Raw genomic sequence first — 14,581 nt, forward strand, 5'->3', positions numbered from 1 at the left:
TCATTTCATCCATCTCTGAGTATCGATAACTGTGCGTTTGAACTTTATCGAAATAACTTCCATTAAAATATGAACATGAACAATGAATATTTATTTTTCATTGAAAATACAAGGGAGGTAACACATCAATCGCATGTATGGGAAATTCGCCACAGGTTACAACCTTGGCTTACATCTTTCTGTAACGTGATCTCTTCAGAAACATGGTCTTCGATTCTGAAGCAAGCTGCTGTTTGGTTCCATTAGAGCTTCATATATGCTCATGCACCACATCTAAGAAACTAGGCAAATGGGGATCATGATGTTTAGGAGCTACCAAGGAATCAGAAAAAATACAGGAACTGCACAGAAATGGAAAATAAGACCACACTGTTATTGGAGTATCATTTTACTTTAAGTTTTAATGTGTGATGAAGGATATTCACTGTACTTTTGAATACTCTGCTTCTCTGGTGGATACAACCTTGCAACACTGTCCTTAGTGGTTCCTATATATATATAAAAATGTTGTTTATTAACACGTGTGTTACAGCTTGGTTTAAAAGCTGAAATGCAGTATGATACATATTACTGTATATAGAAATTAATTTCACAATATTTTCAAAGGGCATTCTTCCCTCTTCTGTTTCAATAAGAAAGGTTAGAATGTCATGACTAATAAAATATAACTTTTTCATACATGGTATATACACTGATACATCACATAGTGGTTATACATTCATCACTGAGGTATTAAGAATAGTTTTCACTTCAGAGCTAGTGGAATGTTTCAGGTGATCACAGAGGTAAATGTCACGTCTTAGTGTCAAACTTGAAGCCCTTCTTCGTCAAATCAGCCTTTGCTTGCTGTATATGCTGTAAATAATAAGAAATAACCAAGAGTCAATTTCAGCTAAAAGTAAACAGCATTCTATCATAATCATAAATAACATAAAGCACTGTTATTCTCATTAATATTGCAGTTATTTTGAGATATCTGCATTTTTCATCTTAAAGTACAGTAATAAACATATATGTAACATACTAAATATGTCAATTTCACACAATAATAGACTACGAACAAAATCTTCTTCAGCAGCCTTTTCAATAGAATATTGCTGTCAGTACATCTCCCATTTCTCCCTACACCTAACAGTGTAAAGCACTTGTGCAATAAAATTCAAAATCTTTCCCAAAGTTCACCAATCCAACATTTCTGGATGATCTGAAATTATCAGCCCAAGTTGACCTATACCTATCTGACTATACTGTAATAGAGACATCAACGACTTCCTGAAATGGCTATCAACCATTCTGTAACCTCTCTTTTCTCTTTTTCAACCACTCCCATTTCCAGGCAGACAGAATGTATCAAAAACTTTCACTTTCTCATCTCTTTTCAATATTCTTCTCTGATTCCTGGACATTACTGATGATGATGATGATGCTTGTTGTTTAAAGGGGCCTAACATCGAAGGTCATCGGCCCCTGGACATTACTAGTAAATTTTTATTCTATATAAATTCCCTAACACACTAGCAGAATCTTGCTACTTGCTCAATTCTTCCTACTGCTTTTTAATCACTGCTGATGAGGGACAGCAAAGGTACAGTAGTATCATCAGAGTCAGAAAAGAACAAGACTTGACGTTAGGTCAGGTATGAAAACTTGACCTAAGTGGAAGCTGTGTCCAATATAATATATTTTAATTTAAATAGACATCATTTTAACACCCATTAACGGTGGATATCGGCAGGACTTCAAGTTTTAATGCAATTTCATTCATTCTTAACTCAACATTTTTGAACTACGCAAGGCAACTTCAAGGACACTGTGAATTCATATCATCACAAGACGTTGTATTCAATTAGACATTACTATATTGTGTTTTTAATTTGTACTTGACAAAATGGGATTTTAATTCTATGTTTGTACTATCCAAAATTTTTAAGTGTCACATTGTCATATTCATTGTTTTGAATTTTAATGGGGGCCCCCGTATTTTAGTCAGGTCTTATTGTATACTGAATTTTAATCCACTAGCTGAGGAAGAGAATGCATAATATTCTCGAAACATGTACTAGATGTTAAGGTGAAAGGTAAATAAATGAATAGTATTGACTAGGCGGACTATCTTCCAACATATTTACTGTTACCAAGTCAATACGGATCCAATCCCGACCATCATGGTCAAGATTATTAATAACAATCAGAAAAAGACGGGCACAATTTTACGGTCATCTGAAAAGAATGGACGGAAGAAAGTTACCTAAAAAAATCTTTCACTTTTTTTATTCAAACCCCAAAACCACAATTCCCTGGTTTAGAAATACCAAAGAAGACCTGCAAATGCTACATATCTCAGCTGAAGATGCCCTTAACAGAGATGTCTTCCGCAAGAAAATATTGATGAACGGGCTAAACCGAGACGAGCAACCGAAGAGAAGACACGGTGCCCCTTGGACAGAGGAGCGTAAGCAGGCCCACTCACAAAGAATGAGGGAAATTTGGGCTCTAAAGAAGGCCAAGTTCAGTGTCAAATGCAACAAGACTTAACGTGGTCCTTGATGGCCCCAGAGAATTATATATATATATATATATATATATATATATATGTATATAAGACTCTACATGTTCCTTCAATTACTATCAGTTTTAAGAGAACTGGTGTGTAGAAAAGGAGGTCTTTAACATGTTGATAAATATACAGTAGACTGAAACTCTCAGAGCCGCTCACCTCAGCAGTACATTCCGCGCTGTAAGTGGGGAGATAGCATTGAATGATATTAGTATACGAATAAGCATGAATGGCGTTTTTAAAAGTAGGAAAGATCACAATATTAACACATTGAGGACGGGTCCAAAACGGAGGCTGCTACTCCATGTAGACCAGACAGTCCAAGCCAAGAAAGAAATTCCACTGCTATACTCAAACTACTGTAACTTGGAAACTATTCACAATATCAAGCTCAAACATGTACTCACTAGGTTGCTTAGTAGTCTGTACGGCGTGATACCTTTCAAAGCAGTTCCCTTTGCGGCTCCATTTAATTGTCTTTCTAAACACAGTGTAGCTGGAATGCTCTGGTTGTGCCTTTTGTGTGGTACTTCTTGAATTCGAGTATGCAAGGATTTCTCTTTACAGTTACTCCCCATTTAGTGTTAGCCGTTAATCACTAGAAATATCCAATTCACTGTCACTTAGTACTTATGATAACTGGTCTGCATAAAATAAATCGCAAATATCGGTATTCATCAGCAACTGAATGTGCCGCACCATGTTGACATCCGCGCTGGAGCTCCAGGGAATAGCTCTACATTTCCGATATTATTTTGTTAGATAAATAAGATTTAAAGAAAGAAAGAAAGAAAGAAAGAAAGAAAGAAATATGCAGCGATGGTTTATATTCCAAGACTACACCGTTTGGAACTCGTAATCTTCCCCACATGTGTATCAACGATCAAGGAAATATGAGGTGACTAAAAGCGAGAATTCTCGTAGCCCATTACCTACTGTCAGCTGAGAAACTACAAGAATTCTTTGGGCTTGTCACCCATGTTGCATAGTGGATAACGAATCTGTGTAGAAATGTTGAAATGCTTTGTTGTCACAAAAGGCACGTTTGCATATGTCCCTAGGCTTGCGCATAAGATCACCCGTTTATATAGGTTGTTTTCAAGGTGATAATGATCATAAAAGTGGATAAGAATATCGTCACTAACATCAATGATCCTACTACTCCATGATATGATGGCAAATAGTTCAAACTCTAGTTACGAGACAGAGCAACAAGCTGAAAACTAAGCCAGTAAGTAAAAACAAAGAATTCCGGGGCATGACCACAGCCATTGGCAGCAGTAATACGGAGATCTCCTGGGCTGGTCTTCAATGTGTTAAGATAAAACTGGAATTCAAGTGGACAAATTGTGGCAAATACGTAGGTGAATCAAAAGTTTAGTTGCACTAACGCGCCGCAGCAGTGCGCTGTGTGTCGCAAACGTGGGAACAGTGGAGAAAGGGACAGACACTGCCCACACGTCTGTTAGGCAGGTCGCTGTGGTGTCTCGTCAAGTATTGTGTGAATAGCAGCCAAAAGCAATGGCGCGTCAACTGGACGTTCACTCTAAATATGAGGTGCGTGCGACAATCCAATTCCTATGGGCCAAAAGGAAGAATTACACGGACATTCATCGTGAAATTAGTGCTGTGTATGGGGAGCGGGCCATTTCCTGGCAAGGTATCATAAAGTGGTGTCAGCAATTCGAAGCCGAACGTACAGATATCACGGACAACCATTGCGAAGGCAGGCCCGCAACGTCCAGGACCCATGCAAAGGTCAACGGTGTGAAAGCGATCATTAGACAGAATTGGCGCATTAAACTGAGAGAAATCGAGACGCAGCTGAATATGTCGTATGGCAGTGTGTTCGCCATTGTCTACTAGGACCTTGGATATCATAAGCTGTGTCAAAGATGGGTCCCACGTCTTCTCACCGATGAGCACAAGGGACAACGTTTCCAATCCTCCCTGGCATTTTTGCAACGCTATGCCGCAGATGGCAACGGGTTTTTGCAGCGAATCGTCACAGGCGACGAAACGTGGGTCCACCTCTTCACCCCCGAAACAAAGCGAACATCAACGGAATGGGTGCACCCCTCATCACCACAACGAAAGAAGGCCAAGGTTCAACCTTCAGCCGGTAAGGTTATGGCGACAGTGTTCTTTGACATGGAGGGTTTGCTGCACGTGGAATTCATGCCGAAAGGAACGACGATCAATGCGTCGTCGTATTGTCAAACGTTGCACCGGTTGTGTAAAGTGATTAAAGAGAAGCGCCGGGGGAAATTGAGCGCGGTGTGATTTTGTTGCACGATAACGCAACACCTCACAAGGCCCGCCAAATGAGAGAACTGCTGCAGCGTTTCAAGTGGGAGGTCGGGCAACATCCACCCTACAGTCCCGACCTAGCGCCACGTGACTTTCATCTGTTCGGTAAGCTCAAAACGGAGCTCGGTGGTCGACATTTCCAGACCGATGAGGAGGTGAAGGCTGCTGTCTCCGAGTGGTTGCAGAAAGCTGGAGGAAATTTCTATGCATCCGGCATTGACAAGTTGGTTGTGCGTTTGCAGAAATGTTTGGAGTCTCTTGGAAACTATGTGTAAAAGTGACGTTACAGTGTTGTCGTTATAGTCGTGTGGTGTAATAAATGGCCATAACTGGGAAGTGCAACTTATTTTCTGATCTGCCCTCATATTTGTTTATTGGAAGAGGAATTAGGGATTGGAATAATTTACCAAGGGAGGTATTTGATAAATTTCCAGCTTCTTTGAAGTCGTTTAAGAAAAGACTAGGTAAACAACTGAATTTGCCGCCTGGGCGACAGCCCTACCTGCAGATCAGTGGTGACTGTTTGATTAATAAGTGCAAAAAAAAAAAAAAAAAAAAAAACCAACAATATGATAGTGTTTTGCTATAACAAGGCTGATAATTTGATTTGTTTACAAATATTTAGCCATAATATAAAGTCTTCTTTTTCTTTTCTAGCCTATTTCAATCCCCTGATGGATGTAAGCCTCTTCCATATGTTTCCATCGTCTTCGGTTTTGAGCCACTTCGAACCAGCGTGTTCCAGCCAACAGCTTTACGTCATCGAGCCATCTTTTCTGGGGTCTTCCAATGCTTCTCTTGTGTTCCCATGGTCTCCAGTGAACAATCTACCTGTTGTAGTTTTGTCGAGCTATGTGTCCTATCTGTTGCCATTTTAGTCTTGCTACTCTCTCAAGGTTGTCTGTTACATTTGTTCTTCTCCTGATGTCCCCTGAACGGATCTTATCCCGAAGGCTCATCCCTAGCACCTGTCACTCCATGGCTCGCTGTGTTTGCTGAAGCTTGCAAGCACTTGCCTCAGCCAGAGTCATCGTTTCCAGACGGTAAGTAGTAACAGGCAGCATGCACGTATTATAAACCTTGGTCTTCAGGTTAATTGGAACATCCTTGTTGGTGAGGATGAATCTTAGTTTTCTGAATGCTATCCAACTCATACATATTCTGGGAGGAATTGTTGCATGTTGGTTGTCTTTTCCCAGTTTTATCTTGTGTCCCAGATACTGTAGATGTACTCATCAACATCTTTTATATATTGGTTTCCCATTTTAAGTGGTTGACTGTCTGGGCTTAGTATTTACGTTTTACCAATGTTCATTTCCAAACCAATCTTAGCAGAGGCAGTTTTTAATTCTTGGATCGTGTTTTCTAGCTCTTCTAGATTTTCACTTATGAGCATAATGTCATAGGCAAAACGCAGGTGGTTCAAATATAAACCGTCGATTTATATTTCTTTATTATCCCAATGAAGGGTTTTGAATACATCTTCCAAGGCAAGGTTAAACAGCTTTGGGGAGATTGTGTCACCTTGGCAAACTCCTTTGCCAAGTGGGATTTTATTGGTGATGAGGTCTTCATCCACTCTGACTACCATTGTTGCTTGATCATAAATGTTTTCCAGGAGCTTTATATACCTTGAGTTTACATGTAATTAATCTCATAATAGAACCGTATTGAGGACAATATATTAAAATTATAAAATCCTTTTATTAACAACCACCTACTCAATACAAAGAAAAAGAACTAAACTATATTAAGGATTTGGCCAGAATTAACGGCTATAATTCCTTAATGATTAATAAAATCATTAACAAGATAAAATTAAAAACCGCAATGAAATTGATTCCGGACAAGCCTAAAAAAACGAAATATGCTCCCTTCACCTACACGAATCCAGGCCTATTTCAAGTTACTAACCCTCTAAAGAAATACGATATTAATATCGCTTATAGAACCCGATATACGAACCGTAATATATTCTTCAATTCAAATATAGTCAACATTAATCACAATAAATTATCGAACTCTGGTATCTATAGGCTTAAATGCACCCATTGTGGATTCTCCTATATCGGACAGACTGGACGTAGCTTTTTGACCAGATGTCTTGAACACTACAACGCTTCGAAACATAAAAAGCCGCCATTGCTAACCGCATGTGCGTATTACCGACTGAGCCTCCTTCTTAGTCCACCAATACTCATCAACAATCACCTCTCAGCGACACATCAGGTATGTAACATAACATTCACTCTTCATTACTTACCATAAACCTTTCTTACACACAAACTAATACTATCAACGTCTCAATTACAGATAACTTCCACTTCTTACAATCCAACTTTCAACAACTCGCCGGAACCCAGTGCACATCGGCACAAATATGGCGGGCCACTACGGCTCCTCTTCGCAGTCAGAATAAGAAGATGCCTCACCTCAGCTTTAACGCTCTGACTCTGCAGTTGCCGTATACTTTCTAATCTCTCCACAGCAGTCCACAACACAAGCAACTCTATTCTATCTCACCAGACCAGTAAAGACCAACAACTTCATCCCGTAGTCCGCCTTATTTTATTCCACGGAACAATATAGTTTTGTCTCACCGGCATTTCACACCGATGTCTCCACATCACAATCGATGCTACAGAAATCAACTAAAAGAATAAGCAGAAGTTTCAACCCACAACATTTTTCCTAATTAACAATTACCCACTTTAACTGTCACCATTGTTGTCGTTCAAACGCACGGATTACCCATGAATCTCCAGCCACACTGACCAGTCTCCGTCCCGATCTCGGCGCTTCAACTGGAAATCTTTCAGCTTGATGCCTATAAAACCTCATTTGGCTATAAAAATTTCCCCTACCCCCGGTGATTTTTAACTAAAATAATCTGCTCTACATATTTCTGAAATGTCAATGCTAATTCTTTCTTCCAACCTCTAAAACATCAGGACGCACTTGGTACTAAAATTTTTTATCCTTGCGCACCAGCTGCTCTTGTGTAAATATGTATATAATTGTAAATTCTCAACTTTCAATTAGATAATGTAATTACTATATAGTTACCAATCATTAACATTAGTTTTTATTACAAACATTTACGCTGAATGTTAAATGTAAATATTTTTAAAAAACTTTATCTCAACTGTTCAATTGAACTATGTAAATACTGTATAGTTACCAACCTTTGACATCAATTTTTGGTTACTAACATTGATGCCAAACACTACACCTTTTCTCCCTTAATTGTTTTATTGTAAATATTTTTTAAACTTTTTATTTTCATATGATTGCGTCAACTGTTTCTCCAGAGCACCACTGCAGAACTCTACTTTGTTATTTTTAGGCATTGGTGCTGACTTTTCATCTAAACCTACATGTTCAACCATCACTTTTGTGCAAATTTTTTCCCATACTTAATTTTTATATTGTTGTTAATAATATGTAATAATTTGTACATGTCTACTACTAACCAGTTACCTGATTTTTTACCTTGAGGTGATATTTTGACTGATGATGCCCTCAATGAAGGGCGAAACATGTCTCAAGTGGAATCTACAATAAATTCCTAATTTATAAAATTTATATGTATTGAATAGGTGAAAAAAACAAACCTTTTAACATCCTACATAAAAAGTATTCCGCCATGAGCACCCATATGGAAGAGACTGGCCACAGTTTTACTACAATTGAATAAGACCTTCAAATCTTGAAATACGTCAATAAAAGTAAACTTATGACAGAGTTTGAGAACATTTACATATTCCTAGACCAGCATTTTAACGGAAATCAAAATTTAAATGATACTTCAGAAATTAAAAGTCCAATAATCGAGAAAATACCAGAACTACTCTCTCTTTTCAATATAAATAATAATAACTTTACGAGAATCTTTAATTATACAACAATTACTACTCTACTGCCCTCTCATGCGACACCCCCTCCACGAATACCCGACCCGCCCAAGGAATCGGTCACCCCTCCTCCTCACATGACTCACTCTCCGCCTCTACGTATACATACGTACAATACTAGAAGCAGCAATAAGGTTACTCGCCAGTTTGCCTCACGCAGCCAACGCTAGCGAACACCTCACACTAGTCCCAAGGGTAAGCCTCCTTTTTCAATTCTCCCCCCCCCCGTTATAACATAATTTCATTTTTCCTCCCTTTTCTTTCTTTCCAGATTTCTAACTCCAATTGTGCCATAATCTGCTCCATTCATCTCTGGTTTGCTGGAACTCTCCCTACTTTCAAGTTATAGTTACTCTTTAACGAGTCCACCATTGGTGTCCTACGTTGTATACGATTAATTTTACTGCTAGCGTGTAAATACGGACTAGTTCAACTTGTATTTCCTTCTGGCATTGTGTTTGGCTCTCCTACAGAATTCCTAACTACTGGAGTTCACGTCATATCAACCTTAGTTTCGTCGCCATGCGCCTTTTAACTGGTTCAGTTTGACTCGTACTATTCAATAACTCTATTTCAACTTTTGTTTTTGCTCAATTTAAAGAACTCCATCGTTAATAATTAATCTTCACGCATTGACATATATTTTAAGGTCCACTGTATCTATTTTTTTACTTTAACAACCTCATGATTGTTTTAACTTTACAGACTACCATCGTTCAATGTATTCCACTACAAATACTTGCTGTTAATCTGTACATATTTGTTACAATTTTAAGTCTAATGTTATCATTTTACTTTTTATTACGGCATTGTCACTCTTTTAACATTTTTTATCATTTCAGCTCAGGGCCCTGACCTAATCTTTGTAAATTAACGGCTGATGATGTTCGCTATGTCGAACGAAACATGTTCCATTATTTAAGACACCTCATGATTATTTTATAATTCAATGAGTAATGATTGTATTGAGTAGGTGGTTGTTAATAAAAGGATTTTATAATTTTAATACCTTGAGTTCATCATGGCATTTTGAAGTCCCTTCATGATTGCCCAAATCTCCACTTAGTCAAGAGGTCTTTTATAATCAATGAAGGCCAAATGAATCTTGATGTTGTACTCTGTGGTTTCTTCAAAAAGAAGACGAATAGTCTGGATGTGTTCAACAGTTGAGAAACCTTTATGAAATCCCACTTGCTCGGCAGGTTGATAAAAATCCAGTTCTCTTGTGAGGCAGTTGGTTACAATTTTAGTCAGGAGCTTGTAGGGGTGTGATAACAAACTCACAGGATGATAGTTCTCTAAATATTTCTTATCACCTTTTTTGAAGAGTAGTATCACTTCAGCCTTTTTCCAATTTTCTGGTATTCTTCCAGAGTTAATATTCTCACAGCTTCTAGAAGATCTCTTCCACCTAATTTCAGCATTTCATTCGTTATTTTATCCCCCCAGGGGATTTTTTATTCCTTAGTTATTTAAGTGCATTTTCAACCTCAGCAGTGGTTACTTCCAGTGTTACTTCATACGTATAATTCTGGGCTAGTTGTTTATCACTGGGTGGTTTATTAATGGCTGATGTATACAGCTCATAGTAGAAATCTCTAATAATTTCGTTAATGTTTTTTCTCTCTCTCTGAAAAAAACTGTATCAAATATGGATACTAACAATGAGAGACTCTAGTTACATACCTCTTGCAATTCCTTAGCAGCATCTTCACAGTTGTTGAAAGTGTAGACTCTCCAAAGTACCACAAAAGCTGCATATACCTATCAGAAAATAAACAAAACTTTGTAAATAATAATCAACAAGACATGGCTGTATGGTACAAAAATGAGTACTTTTAAGACTAAAACAATGTCAGCTGGGAAATCTAGGAGGAGTGTATGTTGGGTAGGAAATATAGATCTGGGAAAGGTGGACCATTTCAAGTAGTCAACTCCGGATATAGTGAACTCGGTTACAATGAACATTCTGCTATTATAAAACATACCAAAAATTTCACATCCCTTTCAGACAGTGTACACACAATTGTGCAGGTTTGTATTTTATTTATGTCTGAGCTTATTTGATACTTTCCTGCGCTAGACCAGACAGCAGTGCTTGTGCGGGACATGCAGTATGTACTTCAGTTGTTTTTATTTAGTGCTTGACCACCAGGGGGCAGAAAGAAGAGTTTAAAAATACAGTTCATCGGCAAGATGGCGGGAAGCAGTAATGCCTAAAGTAAGTATTTATTTATTGCATTCATATTAATCTAGAAGCTTTACTGAATATCAGAATGTAATCAATGAAGTGTTTAAATTGTTTAGCAAACGTAAATTGTGAACTTACAACATCGTACATAATACCATGAGATATTGACTGTTGATATGCTCAACTGTGCGGGCTAGGTTTCCCTACAGGCAATGCATGCAGGAGTGCTGGGTGCTGCCACCAAAAGGACTGTGAAAGCAGAACTTGTACTCTAGGTGAGAAATGTAATGTATAAGATTTTAATTGTTTTAAATCGTTCCACACTGTAAAATAGAACACTTGATCACGTACATGTGTAAAAAAAAAATGAAATGGCGTATGGCTTTTAGTGCCGGGAGATCCCAGGATGGGTTTGGCTCGCCAGGTGCAGATCTTTTGATTTGATCCCGTAGGCGACCTGCGCGTCGTAATGAGGATGAAATGATGATGAAGACAACACATACAGCCAGCCCCTGTGCCAGGGAAATTATATGTGTATATTCACATGTACTGAGGTGAATTTTTTATTTTTTGTAAGTAGTGAATTAAGTCCTGACATGCACAATTGTGTGGGTGCTGTTTTACAGATGATAGTTCATATTTTGTAAAATAAATAAATATATACGTATATAAGAGCATTTTAGTCATTTTTGACGTACAAACAAAGATTCACACCTCCAGTTTTCTTTCAGGTCTGAAAGGGTTAGTGGACATCTACTTCAGTTATAGTGAACATGAAAATTAAAAATTTACAGAAAAGGATGTTCTACAGTACATGCTTTCTGAAATAATGTGTTTCTTCTTCATACCTTGGTTTAAAGAAGGAAAAACTTTCTGGTCTTCCTTCTTTTGCTAAAATGAAGAACAGATGGAGCTCTAGAAGGGAAGGCAAGAGACCCACCCTACTAATCTCTGAACGAAAGACAACCTCTCGTTGGGAAAAGGCAAACCTTCTCTGTCCTTCGTATCATAACTTCTGCCTTTGACAGTGTATTGACCATACAGGACACATCTTGGTCACTGGGTAGGGAAGAAAGAGAGCCTATCAATGAACGATTCTACCTGTATCCTCCTACTCTGTCTTCTAACCAGATGAGGGCCAATGAGTGTCAGATAAAATCAAAGTCATTGAGGCTATAAAGCATGTTCTAAGGTTTTAGAAACTATAGATAATGTGGAACCTACTCTAGAGAAGCCACAGGTCCTAGAGAAGGATTTATGGAATATTTTGATTAAAAGCATGTGCAGTTAGCCCTGTTTCCTTCATATGAATGCTCATAGCGGAATGTGTGTCGTACTTGGATGCGTTGTAATGCTCTAAATATCTTGTATGAAAGCTGCGTCCAGTTTGTCCAACATAAGAAAATTCACACTGGGTACATTTGAGTCTATAAACTCCTGAATTAGAGTATCGGTCATGTGTTGAATGAGTTAAAGAATATATTTCTGTTTGTATTACGGGTTTTGAATGCAATATTGATGTCCTGTTTCTTGATTGGGTTGGTGATTTGATATAGAGCTCGATTTGTGAAGGTAAAAGCAGGTAAAAGTTAATCTCCTAATAGGCCGAGAAAAAAAAAAAGTATAGATGTTTTAAATTCCACTTGTTTCATGCCGTTCTCATTATCGGCATTATGAGAGTTGACACTTAGTATTATTTCCATTGGATGTGAACATTAGTTGGACGTCACATTAGAACTTCAAGACATGAACAGCTTATTCACTCCAAATTATGACCTTAATATTCTTGTACTTCAGTGCAAATTGTTATATAAAAAATATGATTTATGAATAATCCTAGTATAGCATTCACTCAGAGCTCTGACTTGGAGTTAGAATTCATGGCTGATGATGCCTGCAATGACAGACGAAACATGTACCATACTTAAAATTAATATAATGACTGTAATATAGTCCTAAAGACTTTACTAGTATTGAATAGGTGGTTTTAATAAATTAATTGTTTAACATTAATAATAAGTTGTGATCTACCGAAAACCACTGATAGTGACAGGTTAGGGTGTGATCCACCGAAAGGCACTGATAGTGACAGGTTAGGTTATGATCCACCGAAAACCACTGATAGTGACAGGTTAGGTTAGGTTAGGTACGACAGCATTGCTAATTGAGCTGTTGTTTGAAGTACACTTTTGGCGATCACATCACGAATGAGAAAACAACACTATACATACGGAGTATATTGCAATCCCTAAGACAGGATATGAATTTATGGATACTCATCATAAGTGCAGGATCTGTTGGCACAGGAGTGGACAGAAGATGGAATTGTTGTGTTTGTGTAGTTGTACTCCCTCTTAAAACAATAATTACCAATATGGGTACAGCACCGAACAGGAGATTGAACTGATTTGGCTATTGGTACGACTGGAATGTTTTGGTCTAGTAGTACTTCCTCTTAAATTGTGGCAAGTACTCATGACTATGGGAGTACCAGATCATCTTATTTGCCCTAAGAGAAATCTCTACTCTGATCAGGAAGCTACGGTGAGAACCCTATATGGAACAACTGAATGGGTCAAGATTGAGAAAGGTGTACGTCAAGGCTGCATACTGTCACCTTATTTATTCAACTTATATGCAGAGTATGTGATGAGGAATGCCAAATTAGATGAAACAGAAACTGGAGCTAAAATTGGTGGGAGACATATAAATAATCTTAGATATGCTGTGATGGCAGAAAGTGAAGAAGAACTTAAGTATCTACTAATGAAGGTGCAAGAAGAAAGTGCAAAAGCCGAACTAAGGTTGATTGTCAAGAAAACAAAGGTCCTGGGAACTAAACCTATCACCTCCTGGCATATACCGTATTTACTCGCGTATTAGACCCCTTTTTTCCCCACTTTTACAGCCAAAAATAATAAAGGGGGGTCCAATATGCGATAACCTCAAAATTTTGTGCAGCGAACACACGACTTCTAGTTTATAAAGAGCTATAAATTATACGTGTAAACATTCTATACTATTATTTAACAAACTTAGAATGTATTTAAGTTATAGTGGCTATTTTCGTCGGAAGGCAGTGTTTCTAAATGTAAAAAGACAAAATAGTGAACACGAATTTTAGGCCTACAGTACGTATAAAAGTCCGTTTTAGTTACTCATATCACGTCATTCGATACATCTCATTAATTCCTCTGGCGAGGTTGACATCAGGAAGGGCATATAGCCATAAAAACTCGCTACGAAGATTCGTCTCACTTCATACTCGATCCCGTAAAAGAAAGGGATAAGGGTATCGTGCTATCATATAATTAAATATTGATACAAAAGAACTTAATGGCCAGTCATTTGTCTCTGTCAGTGCAGCAGTAGGCCTACCACACAGTAAACCTGATCACTGCTTTCATTTGAATTATAGCCTTGCGCCATTCTAAGTGACGTCATCTTCACTGCTATCTCTCGTCAGTCGCATCAGCCATGCTTCATTGTTCATTCTCTTCGAGCCGTGCACTGCAATCGAGAGCATGCGAGATCCCGTCTTTTTGAACCTTTTAAAAATAATTTTGTCCCTGACTATAGAGTCTAAACAGTGTAAATCTATTCCCAGAT

The 14,581-nt window shown here is 38.0% G+C and overlaps 1 protein-coding gene across 2 annotated transcripts in view; it reads right to left on the minus strand.

The window, feature by feature from the left end:
* Nucleotides 1–283: 283 nt before the first annotated feature.
* LOC136880925 (dolichol-phosphate mannosyltransferase subunit 3) overlaps nucleotides 284–14,581 on the minus strand; it is a 34,603-nt gene continuing 20,305 nt past the window's right edge. The window contains exons 4-5 of one of the 2 annotated variants that reach the window (XM_067153454.1): nucleotides 10,468–10,545; nucleotides 284–855 (exon numbers count right to left, since the gene is read on the minus strand). In XM_067153454.1, the coding sequence (XP_067009555.1) occupies nucleotides 793–855; nucleotides 10,468–10,545 (141 nt within the window). In that variant the 3' untranslated portion in view covers nucleotides 284–792. The remainder of the gene's footprint in view (nucleotides 856–10,467; nucleotides 10,546–14,581) is intronic. The other variant, XM_067153453.1, reaches the window with a different exon arrangement.

The sequence above is a fragment of the Anabrus simplex genome, chromosome 9 (genome assembly GCF_040414725.1).
Source record: "Anabrus simplex isolate iqAnaSimp1 chromosome 9, ASM4041472v1, whole genome shotgun sequence".
NCBI lineage: Eukaryota > Metazoa > Arthropoda > Insecta > Orthoptera > Tettigoniidae > Anabrus > Anabrus simplex.